Raw genomic sequence first — 20,765 nt, forward strand, 5'->3', positions numbered from 1 at the left:
AGACAGTGTCAGTGGATGGGAGGCAGGTTCGCGTGATGGACTGGGCTGTGTTCTCGACTCTCTGACGTTTCTTGCGGTCTTGGGCCGAGCAATTGCCATGCCAGGCTGTGATGCAGCCAGATAGGATGCTTTCTATGGTGCATCTGTAAAAGTTGGTAAGAGTCAATGTGGACATGCCGAATTTCCTTAGTTTCCTGAGGAAGTATAGGCGCTGTTGTGCTTTCTTGGTCGCAGCGTCGACATGGGTGGACCAAGACAGATTGTTGATGATGTGCACATAGGAATTTGAAGCTGTCAACCATCTCCACCTCAGCACCAATGATGCAGACAGGAATGTGTACGATACTTTGCTTCGTGAAGTCAACGACCAGCTCTAGTTTTGCTAATATTGAGGGCGAGATTATTGTCGTTATACCACTCTACTAGGTTCTTTATCTCTCTTCTGTATTCTGACTCATCGTTGTTTGAGATCTGACCCACTATGGATGTGTCGTCAGCAAACTTGTAGATTGAGTTGGAGTCAAATTCTGCCCCACAGTCGTGTGCGTATAGGGAGTACTGATGGTGTGGTGCATTGAAGAGAAAGAGAAGCCAGTGGTGTGACAGATAGGAGATGCCATTTGAATTGCATTAACTCACTTTGACCACCCATGTGAGCCATGGACTTGTGGCACTGCTATCAGGTTCTCTGGTTCAGATGCAAGAATTCATCTCCCTGCTCACATGTTTCCAATTCTTTCTGAGGATGGCTCTTGAGGCCTCATGCCGCACCTTCATAGAGCCATGGCCTTTCTCCAGCCTCCAGAGCTGCATCTGTCATCTAGAGCCCTTGCTCTTCGCTGGCTTTCAATTTTACATAATTTAATGGTCACCATTACTATTAGTAAAGTTTTGCTTTAAGAGGGACAACCTGCCTTTAAGAAAAGCAGGCTAGTTGTACCTTGTGGTACCTGTAAATTGCTCAGCTCCTGCCTGAGAGCAGATGTAGCCAGCGGAACAACGGGGAGGAGAAGGCAGCACAGGATTAACTTAGCTGAAGCTACATGTAATGCAAATGAGGTGGCTGTGCCAAATGCGTGCTGCCCACTTTGATCTGGGCTGACTAGGGCAGGGCATAAATCACAACCCCTGTACCCAAAAACCAGGACAAATGAATTTCTAACCCTCATTGAGCTACTCTGCTGCCCTAGTCGCTGCAGTGCACAATAATGGTATCTCAGCATGAAATACGTGCAACAGTCTTACGGCCTAGTCCATGCCTACTAAACATGACAGAAAATATTGAAGCTAGCCCATTCAAACGCAAGTAAATTGTCTTACATCATGTTAAGCTTTAATTACTGCCAAAGAATCTCTGATAATGAAAAATAACTTTTAAAAATATTGAGTCTCATACCTTCAAATTTAATTATTGTTGGAGATTTAAAAACACATCTTAATTTTACTTTTGCTCTTGTATCTCTTAATCTCATTGTTTTTCCCGTTTCCTGAGGAATCGTGGACCACAGTCTGGATTCGGGAACGTTTTGAAAGATATTTTCAAACGGCCTTACCCATGCTCACTCATGGACCCCCTGCATTATCCATGCGCACTTACCCACTTAGTACCAACTTTCAACGAGAACACACTCTTTCCACCTTTGTAAACAAATCCGCTGCTGACCTAATCTAATAGTGAGCATAGGAGATTAGCCAAGCATTCACATCAAGTTCATCATGAAACTGCCATTATTGTTATATGGCTAATTGGTTCTATGGTGCATACTGGGTGAGTGGGCATGGAGGCTTTAGTGGGGTCAAGGAAGCAGTATGGAGGGGGCTGAGGGCTAAAAATCAGCCTTTAATACAACTGAGAAACCCTCCCAGAGAATTGAGGCAAGTCTTCTAACCAACCCTTCTTAACACACTGTTCTCCTATTGCGCCCCCATGACTGTATTCAAACTGCTTCTGGGGTTGGTGTTCCTGACTCAATCTTGCCTCTGTTAGCCCAGAGCAAAAATATTGCGTTATTCTATTTTTGTGTGAGGGAACATATCTGTCAAGTTGGAAATTTCACGACTTGAGCTTCCCACCTCAAGTGATGGAAAATCGCTTCATAATCATAGAATTTACAGTGCAGAAGGAGGCCATTCGGCCCATCGAGTCTGCACCGGCTCTTGGAAAGAGCACCTTACCCAAGGTCAACATCTCCACCCTATCCCCATAACCCAGTAAACCCACCTAACACTAAGGGCAATAATGTTGCTAGTTAATGAATTTTCAATCTGATTGGCCATGGGGCTAGACAGTTGTTTGTAGTGTTCACGCAGGTCCCCCAGAGCTCACACTATGCCATTTTGACTCTCTAAGTCATAGTAGATTCCAGTACAAAATCCCACTGCCTGAGTCAATAGGTATCAAATGGCTGGTGCTACTCATTTGCAAATGGGAGCAAAATTTGGCCCATACTCTCAATTGATCAAACCTAGGGATTGACTAGCTCTGGATTATCAGCTATATGTTTACCACCTTTTAAACGCTCTATTTTACTTGCAGATGAAATAGCAGAGGAACAGCCAATGAGTGATGAATTCATTGAAGGTAAATATTGACATGTAGCTCAAGTTTGTACATTTTCCACTAGCCCCCTATTAACTAGTGATCAATATGTTGAAGTGATGAAATTGTTAGATCATAGGAATCTTTTGTGCTGTTAATGGGAAACAGGATTATACAGTCTGATTAGTGTTGTACCATGTAGTACACAACGTGTTATAGTATTAGATCTTGCCATGGTATTCTGCACGGAGAAAGATGATTCAATCTCTTCCCTTTAATTCCACTTTTTGCTTCTTTTCCAGTCAAATTATTTTATTGTTTGCCTACCATCTCACTTTTGCTCTTCCCTTCTGTTATGTGCTCTCTCCTTTTCATTCCCTCACTACTGCATTACAGGTAACAATTTTTCTCATTGTTTCATCGCAATCTCTAAATCTCGCCACCTTTTCTTGTCTCCAGTATCTGTGTAGCTTTCAAATATGTTCCTTTACTGATTTACCCAATGAACTGTGGCAATGGCACACTAACTCTGCATATGTTAACTGAAAGATCCAAGAGTCCGTTGAGCAAAAAGGTGAGGTTTAAACAGAGATCCTAGGTGCAAGTGTTTAAGCTTGGGGTTGAGGTTGAAAATTGATGGGGAGTAGGCAGAAGGGAGTGGGGAAGGGGTTTGGACCTGTCAGATATTGTGATGCACAGGAGCATTGTAACTGGATTGCAATTTGAGGCTATGGGTTAATACTGTGTGGGGAAACTTTATTTTGGGAATAAAGGAAGTGTGGGCTTGAAGCATTGAGGTAGGAGTATTTGGGGGATAAAGGAGCACTCTAGAAATCTGAGGAAGGAAGTTGGTAGTTGGGTGCGTAACACGTTTATCGAGTAAAATGGGATTGTGTTTTGGAAGATTAGAACCGGTGACATTTGGAATGGAAGGACATGGGGCTGGAAGCATTAAAGGTGTGGGGCTCAAAGGAATTGAAGTATAGAAGGGCTAGAGTATAGGTTCTGAACCAGGACTTGGATCATGAATGGAGCATAGATGCCACACAATTTGCTGTATTCCGAACTCTAGGTTGAAGGGACTGTGAAATTGTTATGAGAGTGGACCAGATTTGCTGGAAATGAGAATTGATCAATTGGAAAATACATCTCTTAACAGTGGCAAGGTTTGGCAGCATAAGGTTGTTTGAGTGAACTATTTTTCCCCCCACCTCTCCTAATGTGCTTAAGCAGTGTGATTTCCTTTGATTTTTGAATGCCCTCCATTCACCTTTCAACGGTTTGTTTTGACACTGATATCATGAACTCTGTGTTTCAGTCATTCTAGAACCGTTTTTGGACAACCCATTAGGCCAAAAACATTGGTCCTTATTGTTTTTCTGTGTGTCTCTTCTCCTTTGCTATCTCCCCAACCCCTTTCTCCCTCTCCCTCTCTCTGCTCTGATTCAAATTCACCCAAATTTGAATTGCCTTTTCTCATCCAGAAATAGTTTCTTGGCTAGAAGACTGGCAGATTGGAATGATTCCAGGCAGTCGGATGGGTTGAATTGAATTGCAATTCAATTCAATGGGTCAGGACACTCTGATCAAATTGTTGCAACTTTATCAGAAATAGTGGGTGAAGTCAAAATGAGGGGGGTGGGGGGGGGGGGGGGGAGCGTGCTGTGATTTGTATCAGCTGTAGGCAGTTGAGAAGAATTGAGGCATTTTTCCTAAAAAGCACAAAGTCCAATATAATTTTAAGTATTATTTTTCAACTGGGAGGAAACTTGAAGATGAAATTTAGTTGATTGCTTTCCATCACTTGATAATTCAGGACTTTAAAACAAAAAAGAAATTGTACATGGTCCTAATCTCTGCTTTCTTCCTGCTTGTTACTGAATGAGTCAAACTGCTTTAGATTTGTTTGTTTAATTTTTTTATTGCCGACTCAAAAAGCTGACTTTTCTCCAACTGACCTCTAATGCCCTAAGACGTAATACTTTTGAAAGCATTGGTAGGCAGAGTTCTAAATATATAAATAGATTAGCAACTGGTTATTTTAAGATTTAAGCTTGGAGTCAAATTTTGTTTGATATTGCTCATGTGAAGGGCCCTCTTATGTTTTGCTACCTTAAAGGCCCAATGTAATTGTAAGTTGTTGATGGGCAGGAGCGTGATGATCAGTTCAGCCTTTGTTGTAAACTGAAAATGTATAATGTTCACCCGACAAGGCATTTATACCTGGAACCATCTCCTATTGAGACTCTTGTGAAGATAAAAGAAAGATGGGGACGATTTGAGGAGAAAGCTTTTTGAAAAAATATTTTTAAATTTACTTTTAGCAGAAATAAATGACCTAGAGCCTGAAGATACAGTGGAAGAGTTTTATGGTGAGTCCTTGTTACTCTTAATGCCTCTTTACAGACAAATGTAATCTTTGTGGTAAACAATGTTAGACAGCTGTAAGTATACATAAGTTTTAATTTGTTTTGGCAAATAAGTTAAACGCCACCTAGTGGTTACATAAAATAATTCAGTTTGGCCTTTGCTTTTTCAGTTATGGGTAACGGAGAAGAAAAATAGACAGAAAATACCAGTGTCAAGCTAGATTTTAACTGCTTTTAAATTGCTTTCTTCTAGCTGAAGAAACAGAATATGTTCCGGGGGCTGAAGACATACAAGGTTTGCTTGCTTCCTTAAACAGTCAATTCATGGTTTACCATGGGAAGTCTAACTGTTACTGCATAGATTGCCAACTAGAATCTGATTCCAGGGTCAGGGCTATCTGTCCCAGAATCCAGCGCACTCAGCGGGTTTCTGTTTTACCAGTCATCAGTTTAAGTCTCCAGTTGTGCCAACTCTGTGGGGGCGGAATGCAACAGAAACAAAATCTGTTTTATACACCAGTCTACTAAAGAAGACTAATAATTTGTTGGCTTTGATTTAGAAATAAGTTGCATGCAACCTGCCCTCAAAAGTTTGACCATTGTCTTCCCCCACCCATGAACTAAATTGATTCTGTGGAATAAAGGGAAAGAAAAAAGTGTTTTATGATGCAGTTTTATTGAATTAACTGTTACGAATCTTGTCAATAACTTAAATATGTGCATCTATTTTTGTGAATCTGTGTGATGTTTAGTATTTTTAGCTGTGCTGAGTTTTCTCCCTTGTTCAGCTTCTTAGATAAATTAAATTAGTTCACTGCCCTCTGAAGTGATTTCATCCCTGGTAGACCATTGAAAAATTCTGCCCTATCATTTTATGAATCATACAAATTTATACATGCTGCTTTTGACTCAGTTGGGCTGTTTTTTTTAGACGTGTCTCCTGTTCTTCAAAACACAGATGAAGATAGCCAATCAGGTTTGCATTGAGATTACCTTTCATAACTGGCTATCATGTATTTTCCTTTTATATTAAAACAAGATCTAACATGGTCTACTGAAAGTGTAAGGGGTGAACATTACTAACAAAATGTTAATTTTATTACTTACAACAGCCTATGGATCTCAGAACTTGGATGTGGAATCTGAAATCCAAGGTTTGTCTGACTTGGCTGTCCTTGGTGCTATCATATCCTCTTGTAGTTTGCAGTTTTCTGTTTTTTCTGCTTGGGAGTTGTGTGTGCTCTAAATTATCCTGTAAAACTTTCCAAAAGGTGTTTTGCTGAACCTGTATTCGGATACAATTCCATTTGTGCTGCCCATGCTTAGGCATCTGTCTCAAACGAACAGAAGTTAAGCCTGGTTAATTAGCAAGGTTAATTAGAGAGTATTCAAATTGATCTTAATCCTATTTTCATCTGGAGATGGCGGCATTGTACTGGGGTGAGCACAGTAAGAAGTCTTACAACACCAGGTTAAAGTCTAACATATTTGTTTGGAATCACTAGCTTTTGGAGTGCAGCTCCTTCATCAGGTTCATCACTCGCATGATGAAGGAGCTGTGCTCCGAAAGCTCGTGATTCCAAATAAACCTGTTGGACTTTAACCTGGTATTGTAAGCCTTCATCTGACATCTTACATGCACACTTTCCAGTGGGAGTCACTGGGTTGTCATCAGATGCCTGGATATTTTTCTCCTCACTTAGTTTTCCCACAGTCTGTCTTCCTCAAGCCCAGATCCACAAGCCCACTGTCCCAGTTATGGGTTATGGCTAAAATCCACAATACCAAATAGTTAGTACCAGCAAGGCAACAGTGAAGAAAAATAATTATGCTATCTAATGCTGAAAATGTGACATTCTACAATTGCATATTTCTAGAATTGTTAAGTCCGTTGAAGTGATCAAAGCATGAATGCCTTTGTTTTATGTGTAGTTTGTGTAATGGTGGGTGGTGGTTTAAGATGGTTCCTTCTAACCCTGAAATAGCTTGTTTTCATCTGTGTTGCAGCTGCTTGCATTAAGAGATACAGCATGTCCTTTAAGCTTTTAGCACATTTCTTCAGCTTTATACTTCTTCACAGGCATTAGAACATTATTATTATTCCTATCTTACAGTGGCAGTACCTCTTCCAGAGGCAGTGGGAGAGCCTACCGAGGCAGGTTGGTATCATTTTAGGTTTAATTTTGTGCCTCTATATTAATATATTATGATTTCTGTGGTACATTCAAACAACTAAAATCATGGACAAGAAAATGCCCACTGGTCCGTCTAGCTCACCCCATATAGTTGTGGTGCCCTGTGCATCGTGGTACATTCACTTCTGGGAGTGGCAAAAAAGCCAGATATGTTTTCAATTGTGGTTGATGTATTCATTGAAACAGTACCTCTACTGTCAAAGATAGTATTTCATTAAATTTATATTCACCAAAGCACGGTAGCATTGTGGATAGCACAATTGCTTCACAGCTCCAGGATCCCAGGTTCGATTCCCGGCTTGGGTCACTGTTTGTGCGGATCCGGTCTGCACATTCTCCCCATGCGTGCGTGGGTTTTCTCCGGGTGATCAATAAAATATCATGGACAGGTACAGAAAATAATCGAAAAGGTTGGTGGAATGTTGGCCATTATATCCATAGCACGGAAATAGAAGATGAGGGTGGGAAGGAGGGTAGAAATCAGCTGCTGCTATTTAAAACCCTGGTTTGGGCCCTAACATAGTGTTATGTTTTTGGTGCACACCCGAGGAAGGATATACTGAATCTTAAGAGTGTAATGTAGATTTCCCAGAATGATATCTGCACTCTGCGTTAAGTTATAGGGAACAACTACAAAAACAAGGGCTGCATTCCCCAAGATTTAGAAAGTTAATTGGTGACTTGATCAAAGTTTTCTAAATGTCAAGTGGAATAGATTGAAAGAGAGAAATAATTTCTGCTGGTTGGGAAGTCTAAGACTAGAGGGCAGTCTAAAAAAAATTAGAACTAGATCTTTCAGGAGTGAAATTAGGAAAGGGTGTTGTGGGCAGCATGGTAGCATTGTGGATAGCTCAATTGCTTCACAGCTCCAGGGTCCCAGGTTCGATTCCGGCTTGGGTCACTGTCTGTGCGGAGTCTGCACATCCTCCCCGTGTGTGCGTGGGTTTCCTCCGGGTGCTCCGGTTTCCTCCCACAGTCCAAAGATGTGCAGGTTAGGTGGATTGGCCATGCTAAATTGCCCTTAGTGTTCAAAATTGCCCTTAGTGTTGGGTGGGGTTACTGGATTATGGGGATAGGGTGGAGGCGTGGACCTTGGGTAGGGTGCTCTTTCCAAGAGCCGGTGCAGACTCGATGGGTCAAATGGCCTCCACTGTAAATTTATGATAAAAGCAAAACGTGCTTGCAGTTAAACAGAAACATTTTTGGCCAAGCATACATTTTTTCTGATTGGCCCATTCTCTAAATTTGAATGGCCCTTTTGTTATGATGAGAACGTTCCTTCACACAGCTCTTTTCCTAGACTGTACCCACTTCAAAAAATCTTGGTAAAATAGAGGATGTCGTAGTAACTTTAACAAAAGCAGAAAATGCTGGACAATCCCAGCAGGTCTGAGATGCACCTGTGGAGAGAACAAATTAACGTTTCAAGTCTGGATGACTCTTCTTAGAAGCTTGTACGGTGTAACTCCTTACAGTAAAACCGTTATGCAAGTAACGTCCAGAATTGGAAATTTCCTATTTTGAGTAATGTATCAAATTCTCTATCTTGGAACCACAATGACTTCTTCCACCACATGCTTTGACAGTTTGCAAAAAATCAGTTTGCAAACCTTAACATTAGAGATGTGGCAGATAGAGCGAATGATACTAATTGACTGCAACACATTGAGTAGCAGTATAGGCACACAAGTTGCAGATGGAATTTTAAAAAATTTTAGAGTACCCAATTAATTTTTTCCAATTAAGGGGCAATTTAGTGTGGCCAATTCACCTACCCTGCACATCTTTGCGTTGTGGGGGCGAAACCCCCGCAAACACGGGGTGAATGTGCAAACTCCAGACGGAGAGTGACCCAGGGTCGGGATTGAACCAAGGACCTCGGCGTCATGGGGCAGCAGTGATAAAGCCAGAGGAAACAATGTCCCTGCTTCCAGCCTGTCCAGCCCGGTCAGCATTTTATATTTTATACGTTTCAATTAGATACGGATTCTTCTGAATTCCAGTGGATGCAGGCCCAGTCACCTAATTTCTCCTCTTGCGACAGCCATCCCAGGAATCAGTCCGGTGAGCCTCCGCTGGCACCCTCGCCACGGCAAGTACACCCCCTCCCATATAAGGAAACCAAAACTGCTCATAATACTTCAGGCATGTAGCTAGAGCAAGGCATCCCACTCCTGCACCCAAGTCCCCCTGCAACAAAGGCTAACACACCACCAACCTTCCCAACTGCCCATTGCATCCACATGCCCACCCTCCGTGACTGTTGTACAGGGGCACCCAAGTTCCTTTGTACATCAACACTTCGTAATCTATCACCATTTAAACAATACTCTGTCCTCTATTTCTCTGTCTGAAGTGGACAATCTCACATGCATTCACGCTAGATTTGATTTCATGGCGAGACCATGCAGACGCTGCGACAACGAATGAACGGACATCGCGCAACAATCACCAGGCAGGAATGTTCCCTTCCAGTCGGGGAACACTTCAGCAGTAAAGGGCATTCAGCCTCTGATCTCCGGGTAAGTGTTCTCCAAGGCGGCCTTCAGGACGCGCGACAACGCAGAATCGCCGAGCAGAAACTTACCAAGTTCCTCACACGTGAGTGCGGCCTCAACCGGGACCTGGGATTCATGTCGCATTACATTCATCTCCCACCATCTGGCCTGCGAAATCCTACCAACTGTCCTGGCTTGATACAATTCACACCTCTTTAACCTGGGGTTACCCCATCTCTGGATCCGTAAAGATTTAATCACCTGCTAATGCTCGCATTCCAAGCATTGTTTGGCATCTTTGAATCTGTCTATATATGTATTTCTGGAACATACCTCTTCATTCACCTGATGAAGGAGCAGCGCTCCGGAAGCTAGTGACATCGAAACAAACCTGTTGGACTTTAACCTGGTGTTGTAAGACTTCGTACTGTGCTCACCCCAGTCCAATGCTGACATCTCCACATCGTGATTTCAAAAGGAATTGGCTGGGCACTTGACAGAAGTGTACTTGCAAAGCTACAGGGATAAAGCAAGGAAATGGAACTGACTGGATTACTCTATGGAGAGCTGGCATGGACTTGATAGGCAGAATGGCCTGTACTGTGGCTCAGTCACTCATTTCCTCTCAAACTGCATTTCTCAAAGTAAATGGCCCCAATTTTATAACAAAATATGTTGAGGGTGGCTACCATCCTGATTGCCTTTCTCAGATTCCGGTAACTTCTCCGCCGGCGAGGAACACTTGGCTGGGGAGGTGGAGAATTCACTTCAATATTTCAAGCTTGGGTGTAGTCATTCTAGCTAATAATTAACTCCCAAATCTCATTAATAATTGGTAATGTCTGCATTAGTTAGTAAATTGTACGTCTGGATTGATATATGCATGCCTGGATTTTGCTGATTTCAAATGTATGATACTGAATTGTCCCCATTAAATGACCACTCATACACACAAACGTGTCTAAACTTATCTAAATCAAACTACGGCCCATACATTTTGTTACAGTTATGTTCAGTGCGTTTTCCCATATTTTCATGTCATAAGCAAATTAGTTCAATTTGTGCCCTGCTCTAAATTATTAATGAAAATGAAAGAAAGAGATTATATTTATATGGCGCCTTTCACCACCACCACAGGAAATCCCAAAGCGCTTTACAGCCAAGAGCTGTGACTCTTCAGTCAAGGTGAGTCCTATCAGACTGAATCCAAATTTGCAACTCCCATTCACAGAACTATAGAATGGTTACAGCACAGAAAGAGGCCATTCAACATGTAACCGTCTTTAACAAGACACCAGAATGTGGTGTGCTTTTGGATTGCAGGTGGCAGAGTTAATGGGGGGGGGGGGCAGGTTTGTTAGTTGCTTCTGGAACACCAAGCTGGACAGACGAGGTTTAGTTTGGTTCTAACAAAATATCTCTCTCCCAAAAACAGCCTCGAGGTAAGTAAGTAAAACCTGGTTGTTAACCTTATTCACGAGTGTTATTCAAAATATATGGGTTTGATTAATTGGAATGTAGAGGCAGGTTTCAGGAAGCAAGTTAGGGTGTTGTAATTATTAACTGTACATCTATTTCTTTGTTGCTAATGCACTTAATTCGATATTTGAATTAAAGTCTGTTTTACCATAAAGGTTGTCTTTGTGCAGTGGCGTTTCCACAGTATTACCAAATGCAAATTATGGGTTCTAGTCCGGGATCTTAAACCAGGGAGCCATGGTTTTGTCCTGCTTTTCCCCTTCACGTGCGTATACCGTGACTTTGCCCAAGCTATCTCATTTAAAGGGAGCCCATTGTTCCATTAAGAGTTTTGCCTGTTGGTCTGTGATTCCAATTTACCTGAGCTAGGTCCATTCTAGCTCCTGAAACTGATTCTCCCTAATTTATTATTTTTTAGTCCTTGTCGTGTTTCTCTCTTTCCCCCCCCCCCCCCCCCCAAATCCATCCTTTGGAGGTATCACTATCCCAATCGATTGGCACAGTGGTTAGCATTGCTGCCTCACAGCGCCAGGGACCCGGGTTAGATTTCGGCTTTCAGTGACTGTGTGGAGTTTGCATGTTCCGGGGATGTGCTGGTTTGGTTACGGGGAGGGAGCAGATCTGGCTAGGGTGCTCTTAAATGTTCATAAGATATAGGAGCAGAATTAGGCCTTTCGGATCATCAAGTCTGCTCCACCATTCTATCATGGCTGATGTTCCTCATCTGCCTACAATGTTACAGACCAAGAGCTGGATTGCGAAATCAGTCTGTCGAAGTGTCAGTGCAGACTCGTGCTTAAGTCAGTGCAAACTCGATCGGCAAAATGGCCTCCTTCACTGTAGGGATTCTATTGTAGGGATTCTATTGTAAGTTTCCTCATAACTACTGTATACATTTTGCACCTTTGCAAATTTATCCCTCTTTCCCCACTGGTGCTCCATACAATGTAACCTGTAGTATAGTGGTGCCTTATTGTTTCTGAACTTTGACTAGATATTTATTATGATTTCAATCCGCTTTCAATAAAGTTGGATGACTTTTTTTATTTACAAAAGCTACCTCTGGGATTCCTGAATAACAACTGAAATCTGTCAGTGATCATAAATCACATTTCATTTCATATTTTCCAGCAGCATCTCAACAACTGATGTCAAACTCATGGCTTTTCTTAAATAATTGGACCACATGAACTTTTATCCTATCAGTAGGACCCAAATGCTCCATTGAATATGATTCCGTAGGTCACGGCTAGCCTTTTCCATTCCTTGTTACTCCACAGTGCTAAAATGATCATATTGTGCAGCTCTCTGCATTGTGCATTACTCTGTAGTTGCCTCTATTGAAACAATTTTAATTGCATGCCTATTTTGCAGTACTCTGACTATCATTACCTTCAGAAATTAATATTAATGCAAACTATTTATTTAGCTCATCAGCTACATCTATAACACACTTGATCTACTCAGAAGCCAAATATGGTCTTTAATTGCATTCTGCCTTCTAATGTAACTGAATAAGCCTGGCCATACTACTGCATATGTCTGCTATCCTTTTATCTAATACCTTTACGGTATCCCGTATTTGGTTTAAATTACCCGCTGTTGTTGCTTGTCCCTACTGTTATGACAATTAAAATTTTCATGCTAATAACTTTAAAATGAATTGCTCCAGATAATCCCAATTTTGTCATTTAGTTTAAGTTTTATTTGAACCTTTCTACCCCAGGGATGTGTAAGGTTCCTTTGTTCATCAGTGAACTTTTGAAAGCACTCTCCAGTTTCCTCAGCCAATGGCAAATTGAAAATTTCCCAGAGTCACCTTCAGCATCCGGTTGCCAACAACTCGACGGATTTGATATGATTCTTTTTCCACCAGCGACACAAATTTTAGGTGCACTGAACGCAGTGCACCTAACTATTCTTCAAACTATTCTCTAAACTATTCCCTAACTCTCCTTTTCTACCATTCTGCAAAATAGCACTTTTTAACTGAGGGGCATTCTTCAAACATCTGATGAAATTCTAAAAGTTAATTAGTTGAATATTGAGCATGTCATTTTTTTCACAAACTGCTTGGTTAGGGTTAGGCTCATTTTCACATGGATGCCAGCCATGAGATTGGTGGTGAGTGAAATGAGATACAATCAATATCCAGTGACCAAAATCAATGTGGATTAGTCCCCTCTGCACCACTCCTATAGGAGCCTGGCTATTGATTGAAAGGGCCTCGTCAGTTGTTTACATTGGGCAAGAATTCTCATGAGAAATTGAATCACCTAACGAGAGTACGTAGTGACTTGAATCCCTTACATTAGTAACAGAAAAGGGAAAGATGGGAATGGAAGGAATGGCAGCAATAAATGGGGGAGGGAAGTGAAAGTAAAGACGGGAAATGGACAGAAGTTCAAATTTCCTCAAGTAAAGGAGCATTCCTCCGGACACCCTGACAAACGTAGCACACATTTTGTGCCTTCAATACTTGTATTTGTTCCTTATTTTTTAGTTTTTCTCAAATTTAAATAAGTGAATGTTGAGTATTCCTACAGCTTCAGTTACATAATCAATACAACTGCTTGTAATATGCCTGAGACCAATTATCGGGATTCTCTCTTGGGCAGTCTCTCAGGGTTGAGGATGACTTGCTTCCACTCCGTGGAGGTAGTTTCTACAGTGGCTGAAAAGTCCGACCTGGATCTACAGACTCTGCCACAGGTTTGGCAGATGGTGTTTGATGAGCTGGGTGGGTGGGTTGCTCTGGATTCCACTGTTTACGCTTGGCCTTCACAAGCTCCGCCTTAATATGCTCAAAGTGATTGGTGCCTTCACAGATGCTTTTCCTCCAGTTTGTGTGTTCTAAGGCAAGTTTTCACAGAATTTACAATGCAGAAGGAGGCCATTCGGCCCATCGAGTCCGCACCGGCCCCTGGAAAGAGCACCCTACCCAAGGCCAACACCTCCACCCTATCCCCACAACCCAGCAACCCCACACTAAGGGCAATTTATCATGGCCAATTCACCTACCCTGCACATCTTTTTGTGTTGTGGGGTGAGATCCATGCAGACACGGAGAGAATGTGCAAAGTCCACTTGGACAGTGACACGGGGCCAGGATCGAACCTGGGTCCACCACGCCATGAGGCTTCAGTGCTAACCACTGTGCCACCATACTGCCCCTGTGTCTTCTGTACATTGTCCATGTTTCTGATGGATACAGGAGGGCTGGGACCATGAGCTTGATGCTGGGTTGAGGTCTTGGTCTTTGAATACTCTGGGTGGGAGAATCGCCGGGACGCCACCCCAACCCCCGCACGCAATTCTCCCAATCCCCAGAAACCAGCGCTGCGCGAATCGCGCCGGGCCACTCGGAGAATCGCCGCAAGCGCCGATTCTCCGGCACAAATGGGCCGAGCAGCCGGCGAAAAAAATGACAGTCCCGCCGGTGCCATTCTAACCTGCTCTCGGGCCGGCGGGACCTGGGGCTTCAAGGGCCGGGAGCGGCCTGTGGGGGAGGGGAGGGGGGTTCCAACACTGGGGAGGCCCTCCGGAGTGGCCTGGCCCGCGATTGGGACCCACCGATCGGTGGGCCGGCCTCTGTCGGCGGGCCTGCTTTCTTCCGCCGGCAAGCTTGGATCCATGCGCCATTTCTGTGCGGGGCGGCCTGGGGAGGATGACCACCGCGCACGCGCTATTTGGCGCTGGCCCAACTGCGTATGCGCGGGACCCAAGGCGTCTTTTACGCGGTGCTGGGTCTCTGACGTCGTGCCGAGGCCCCGCTCCCGTAAATCACGCATCGCCCCTGCTAGCCCCACGGAGGGCAGAGAATAGGGGTCTGGGAACGGGCGCCGACGCCGGAGTAAAACACTCCGGTTTTTACTCCGCCGTCGTCACTTAGACTCCTGTTGGGAGAATCTCGCACTTTATTCCTCAGATGTCTGAAGACTGCAGTGGCGTATTGGAGTCGGTGTCGGATTTTGTCTACAATGTCTTCTCACACCGAATGGAGGCTCCTGAGGTATGAGAAATGATCCATGTTGTCCACGGGCTCATCGTGGATCTTGATGTATTGGGTGGGTGGTGGGGGGAAAGAGGATGGGGGAGATTTAGTGTGGTGGCAGCGGGCTGGTAGAGAGAACCTTTATTTTCCGGATGTTTAGTCTGAGGCCCATTCTCTCATACGCCTCAGTAAATGCATCAATGATGGTTTGTAGCTCAGCCTCTGAATGTGCGCACACACCGTCGTCGTCTGCATACTGCAACTTGATGACAGAAGTTGGGTTTGCCTTTGTTCTGGCCTGGAGGATTAGAAAGTTGAATAGTTTCCCACTTGTCCGGTAGGTTAGCTCCACTCCAGGGAGTTTCAAGGTGACTGGGTGAAATATTGCTGCAAGGAAGATGGTGAAGAATGTTGTTGAGGTGAAGCAGCCCTGTTTCAACCTAGTTTGCACACTTATTGGGTCAGTGATGGTTCCGTTGGTGAGGATCATGACTTGCATGTCATTGCGGAGAATGGTGACGAATTTCTGTGGGCAGCCGAATTTGAGGAGGATGCTCCACAGTCCCTCACGGTTGACAGAGTCGAAGACAGCTGCGAGTTCGAAGAAGGTCATGTACAGAGTTGATGCTGCTCCCTGTACTTTTCCTGGATTTGTCACACGCTGAAGATCATGTACATTGAGCCTCTTGATGGGCAGAAGCCGCACTGAGACTCTACAAGGAGCTCTTCAGTCACTGGGAGGAGGCGGTTGAGGAGTATTCTCGTGATGATCTTTCCCGTGATGGAGAGTAGGGAAATCCTTCTGTTATTTCCACAGTCGGACCTGTCTCCTTTCTTGAAGATGATCACATTTAAGGCACCTCTGAGATCATCCGGCATGCCTTTTTCCTTCCAGACGAGGGTGATGAGGATGTGGATTCTTGTCAAGAGTGCATCTCCGCAACATTTTAGTATTTCTGCGGAATTCCATCTGCGGCAGAGGCCTTGTTGTTCTTCAGCTGTCAGGTGGCTTTTTCGACCTCACGGTGAGCTGGGGTTGTGCTGCGATGGTGGTAGTTAGCATGTTGCGGGATGATGTCGAGGACGCTTGCATCAAAGGCTGTGTCTTGGTTGAGGAGGTCCTCAAAGTGCTCTCTTCAGTGGGCATTGAATGCCTCGTTGATCGCTTCTTTGTCGTTGGGCATCTCTCTGTTTTTGGCTTTCGGTGTGGTGGGCCCCTGGGTACTCAGACCGTCGATGGTTTTGATAGTGCTGAAGAAGCCACGCACATCATGGTTGGCAGCGAGTTGCTGAGTCTCCTGCGCTCTTTCCAATCACCATCTGGTTCTTTAGGTTGTGGATTCTTTGTTGCACCGTGGCCTTCAGTTGCCTGTAGGTTTGTTTCCTCTCACTCGTGTTTTGGTGGAGCTGCCAGATCAGGAGCGCCTTTATCGGGGCACACGGGGCTAAATAGCTGGCTTTTAAAGCAGACCAAGGCAGGCCAGCAGCACGGTTCAATTCCCGTACCAGCCTCCCCGAACAGGCACTGGAATGTGGCGACTAGGGGCTTTTCATTGAAGCCTACTTGTGACAAGTGATTTTCATTTCATGTGTACCATCTACAAAATGCACTGCAAGAATTCACCAAGGCTCCTTCAGCAGCACTTTCCAAACCGGCGACCACTACCATCTAGAAGGACAAGAGCAGCATATACCTGGGAACCGCACTACCCGACTTGGAAATATATTGCCGTTCCTTCACTGTCTCTGGGTAAAAATCCTGTAGCTCCCTCCATAACAGCTCTGGGTGTACCTACACCTCATGGACTGCTGCAGTTGAAGAAGGCAGCTCAACCCCACCTCCCTAAGGTCAATTAAGGGTGGGCAATAAATGTTGACCTAGCCAGAAACGCCCATATCCCAATGGATGAATTATATTTAAAAAAAACTAGGGGATCTTCGCACTGGGGCATAAGTTTGAAAATCCATATCCTACCGCAGGTACATGCAGTTTTTCAAAATGGTAGTTTGGTTAATGCTAAGATAGTTATGCGTTCCTGGAAGATTCTGATTGCACTGCTCTCTCACTAATTTTCAGAAGTAATTGCATAAACATTAAATACAGACATATATGTTACAATCACTACATTCTTGTGTGACCACTTAGCCTCTGTTTCAAGCAATGTGGTCGAGGATCAAAAGCAATGAAGCTCTGGTAACAAAAGGTTGACAAAAGTCTATGGTTACAATAAAATTCAAATCATAGTCCATGTCTTGCTTGACTGCTTTTGCATAACAAACACAGATCTCTAGTAATTCAGAAATATTGTTTCTTAGAAAATGGAGTTTAAATCGCTTTGCATATGCGGAAAATCTTATGCTTATTCTTGGATCACAAAGCCAAGTAAAGTTTAAAATAGCAAAAAATTATGTGATTGGTTTTCGTTCAGGAGAGGAAACTGATTTCTTCTGTTAAAATGGTGCAAGATGAAGCTATTTGAAATCTAGACGCCAAAACTTTCTTTTGGTTCACAAACATTTTTCAAATTCCAGTCAATATATTTAGTAATCTCAACTCTTCATTTCCTCACAGAAGATAATACATGGAAGGTTGCTGAAGACCACCCAGCAGAAGAAGGTGATTGTTTTTTATTTCAAACTTTAAAAAACAATAATGATTTTTAATGCCAGACCTGCTGAGATTTTCCAGCATTTTCTCTTTGGTTTCAGATTCCGGCATCCACAGTAATTTGCTTTCCTCTAATGATTTTTAATGTGTGGCTTCTGTGGAAAATTGTTTCATTTTACTTAATTGTAACACAAGGCTGTTTAATTGTACCTACATATTATTATATATAATGTTTTGTTTGCCTGCCAGCGTTCTGTTTGCATTTTATTTTTTAAACCAGTTTTTAAAAATTTAACTACCCAAAGAGAAAAGTGAAAAGTAATTAAGAAAATCTGGTGTAGGGAATTAAGTTCCGTTTTGTATTTACATCTAAGCCGTTCATAGCTTTGCTTAGTTATGTATATTGGGGGAGCTGATTTTTACTGAGAATTCTCATGAAGATCTATTCCAACCATCTAAGAATATCTGGCTGATCAGGGTTGTCTGATCGTTGATGATAGAGTGCTGTTGATTGTAGCTAGTAGGGAGTTTTGCATAGCATTTACTCAAAGAGCCACCTTTCCTTCTAACTGGGGAAGAGAATAGGCAAAGATTCCAGAAGCCAGCTAAATGATGACGTTTGTATCATTTTGTGCTAGGATAAATCAGAATAGCCGAGCAGTGCCTTAGATTATTTTTATTTTTGACTGTTGAGAGAATCATATGGGGGGAAAAAATCCATGATCTTTTCAATTTAAACATCTTGCTTATTCTGAGTTAAGAAATTTGCGAGTTTCCAGTTTTCTGGCTAATTGAACAAATATATGGCTAAGGAGTGTAGTGCTGTCTCCCATATGTGTTCAAATTATTTTTCTTTGTATTGAAATGGGTAAATATCCAACTTAATCCAGGTGTATGTTATATAAAAGAGGAACCAATATATAAAATGTAGACCATCCTAGGTGCAGATCTGCATCCTAACACTCTGTGGCGCAATGCAACTGAGGTATCAGTTTAGTATCATGTACAATTGAGGGCTTTTCCACTTCTGTTTAAAATTTGCCATTTACATTAATTTAAATGTCAATATGCAGGCAGGGCACTCACAGCCCAGGATTTAAATTGTAGATCCTCTTTAAAATGAGTGAATGCTTTCTTTGGTTTTTTTTTCTCACTACAGAATATGTGAATGATGCAGAAGCGAGTGAACCCTCAGAGCCTGACCATCTGGAAGTAACAGGTTAGTCAAGAACCTGATTACTACAATTTCATTAGCTTTTATTCTGGTGATTTTGTTTCTCTCGCTTTAAAACCACTTTTATGTTGGAATTATTTTGGTTCAGAGTCCAGGTGTCAGGAGCCAGCTTTGGCTTTTGTTTTGTTTTAAATTGTTCTGTTAAATTGGTTTCCTACATTGTGTCTCCAGGTCCCCACAGACTTTTGGAAAACAAATTGAAAAATTAATTTAAAATGTGTTCCTGTTCTTTGTTTCAGATGAGCCAAAAGAAGAAGCGGACGTAGCTGAACCAGGTTAAAAAAAAATAAAAAAAATCTATTGGAACACAATTGAGAAGTGGTCATACAAAAGTTTTTATTTCCTAAACTCAATAGGATTTTGTTTTGTTACTGAGATAGCAAACTGCAGTTGGGAAAATCTGGCCCTTTTTCTCAAGATACTGCCTGGTACTTTGTTGGGGATTGTTTTCTGTGCTTAATATCTTTTATTCCACCTTCAATGCTGATACTGTACACTGACATGAGTAGAGAGGAGATCCACACGCCTACCTGGCACACATTTTCAGTTCTTGTGGAGACTACGTAGAGAGAGGAACCAAAATTTATGATGGCATTTGTCTAGTCCAGGAAAGGGCTGACATTTCCTTAAGTCAGCTTTTGTACTTTAAAAAAAAAAAAATTTAAAGTACTCAATTATTTTTTTCCAATTAAGGGGCAATTTAGCGTGGCCAATCCACCTAACCTGCACATCTTTGGGTTCGTGGGGGTGAAACCCACAGTGCCCCAGGGCCGGGATTCAAACCCAGATCCTCAGCGCCATAGGCAACAGTGCTAACCACTGCACCATGGTGCTGCCCCAGCTTTTGTACTTCTAACGCACTTTCTGCACTGTCATGATGAGATTAATTGTGAAATTTCCATTTTCTAAACTATTCTGTCCTGTATGATGACAACTGTTCTGCTTGGTGTTTGATTTTTTTACCCTACCCCACAAGTTTGTAATTTTTGATTCCTTCGGAATGTGGGCTAATTCAAGACTCTCCTTGAGCAGGTTTGGGTTTTATCAGAGTGACCAGTTTTATTTTTACTATTGCAGAAGCGGAGGTTGGAGTCGTTGATTTAGAAGAGGAAACCTCTAATGGTATGCCTAAACATTGTTAGCTACATAAATGCTGATTTAAGAATGTTTTATCAGTTGGGAAAGTGATTGAGTGTGTTATGTACCAGTGCAATAAGTTAAGGATTTCCAGGAAGTACAAATAATTGGTGGCAAAGCAAGTTGAGAAAGTGGTTAAAAGCAAATGGGATCCTGGGCTTTAAAAGTAGAGGTGTAGAGTTCAAAAGTGATTAAGTTAGGAAAAATCAATATAAATCACTGGTTCAGCCTCTAGTATTATATCTATATGCACCACACTTTAAAAGGATGCAAAGGCATTAGAAAGGATGGGTGACACGGCAGCACAGTGGTTAGCACGTGGCTTCACAGCTACAGGGTTCCAGGTTCGATTCGCGGCTTGGGTCACTGTCTGTGCGGAGTCTGCATGCTCTCTTCGTGTCTGCGTGGGTTTTCTCCGGGTGCTACGGTTTCCTCCCACAGTCCAAAGATTGTGTGGGTTAGGTGGATTGGCCATGCTAAATTGCCCTTGGTGTCCAAAACAAAAAAGGTGAGTTGGGGTTACTGGGATAGGGTGGATGTGTGGGTTTAAGTAGGGTGCTCTATTCAAGGGCCGGTGCAGACTCGATGGGCCCAACGGCCTCCTTCTGCAGAGTAAATTCAATGATCCAAAAGATTCACAAGAATGAAGCTCCTCGTCCCTGGATAGAGTGGTTAGGATGTGGAATGCACCATCTGAACAGGTGGTGGAGGC

General features: G+C 42.9%; 1 protein-coding gene across 18 annotated transcripts in view; it reads left to right on the plus strand.

Annotated features, from left to right (window-relative positions):
• The window catches only part of unm_hu7910 (un-named hu7910), a 275,063-nt gene that overhangs the window by 140,406 nt on the left and 113,892 nt on the right, over nucleotides 1-20,765 (plus strand). For 8 of the 18 annotated variants that reach the window (XM_072467698.1, XM_072467699.1, XM_072467682.1 and 5 more), the window contains 10 exons: nucleotides 2,537-2,581; nucleotides 4,864-4,911; nucleotides 5,162-5,203; nucleotides 5,840-5,884; nucleotides 6,021-6,062; nucleotides 7,023-7,067; nucleotides 17,647-17,691; nucleotides 18,842-18,901; nucleotides 19,156-19,191; nucleotides 19,994-20,038. In XM_072467698.1, the coding sequence (XP_072323799.1) occupies nucleotides 2,537-2,581; nucleotides 4,864-4,911; nucleotides 5,162-5,203; nucleotides 5,840-5,884; nucleotides 6,021-6,062; nucleotides 7,023-7,067; nucleotides 17,647-17,691; nucleotides 18,842-18,901; nucleotides 19,156-19,191; nucleotides 19,994-20,038 (453 nt within the window). The remainder of the gene's footprint in view (nucleotides 1-2,536; nucleotides 2,582-4,863; nucleotides 4,912-5,161; nucleotides 5,204-5,839; nucleotides 5,885-6,020; nucleotides 6,063-7,022; nucleotides 7,068-17,646; nucleotides 17,692-18,841; nucleotides 18,902-19,155; nucleotides 19,192-19,993; nucleotides 20,039-20,765) is intronic. The other 10 variants (XM_072467685.1, XM_072467684.1, XM_072467692.1 and 7 more) reach the window with 10 other exon arrangements.

Source organism: Scyliorhinus torazame, chromosome 11 (genome assembly GCF_047496885.1).
Source record: "Scyliorhinus torazame isolate Kashiwa2021f chromosome 11, sScyTor2.1, whole genome shotgun sequence".
NCBI lineage: Eukaryota > Metazoa > Chordata > Chondrichthyes > Carcharhiniformes > Scyliorhinidae > Scyliorhinus > Scyliorhinus torazame.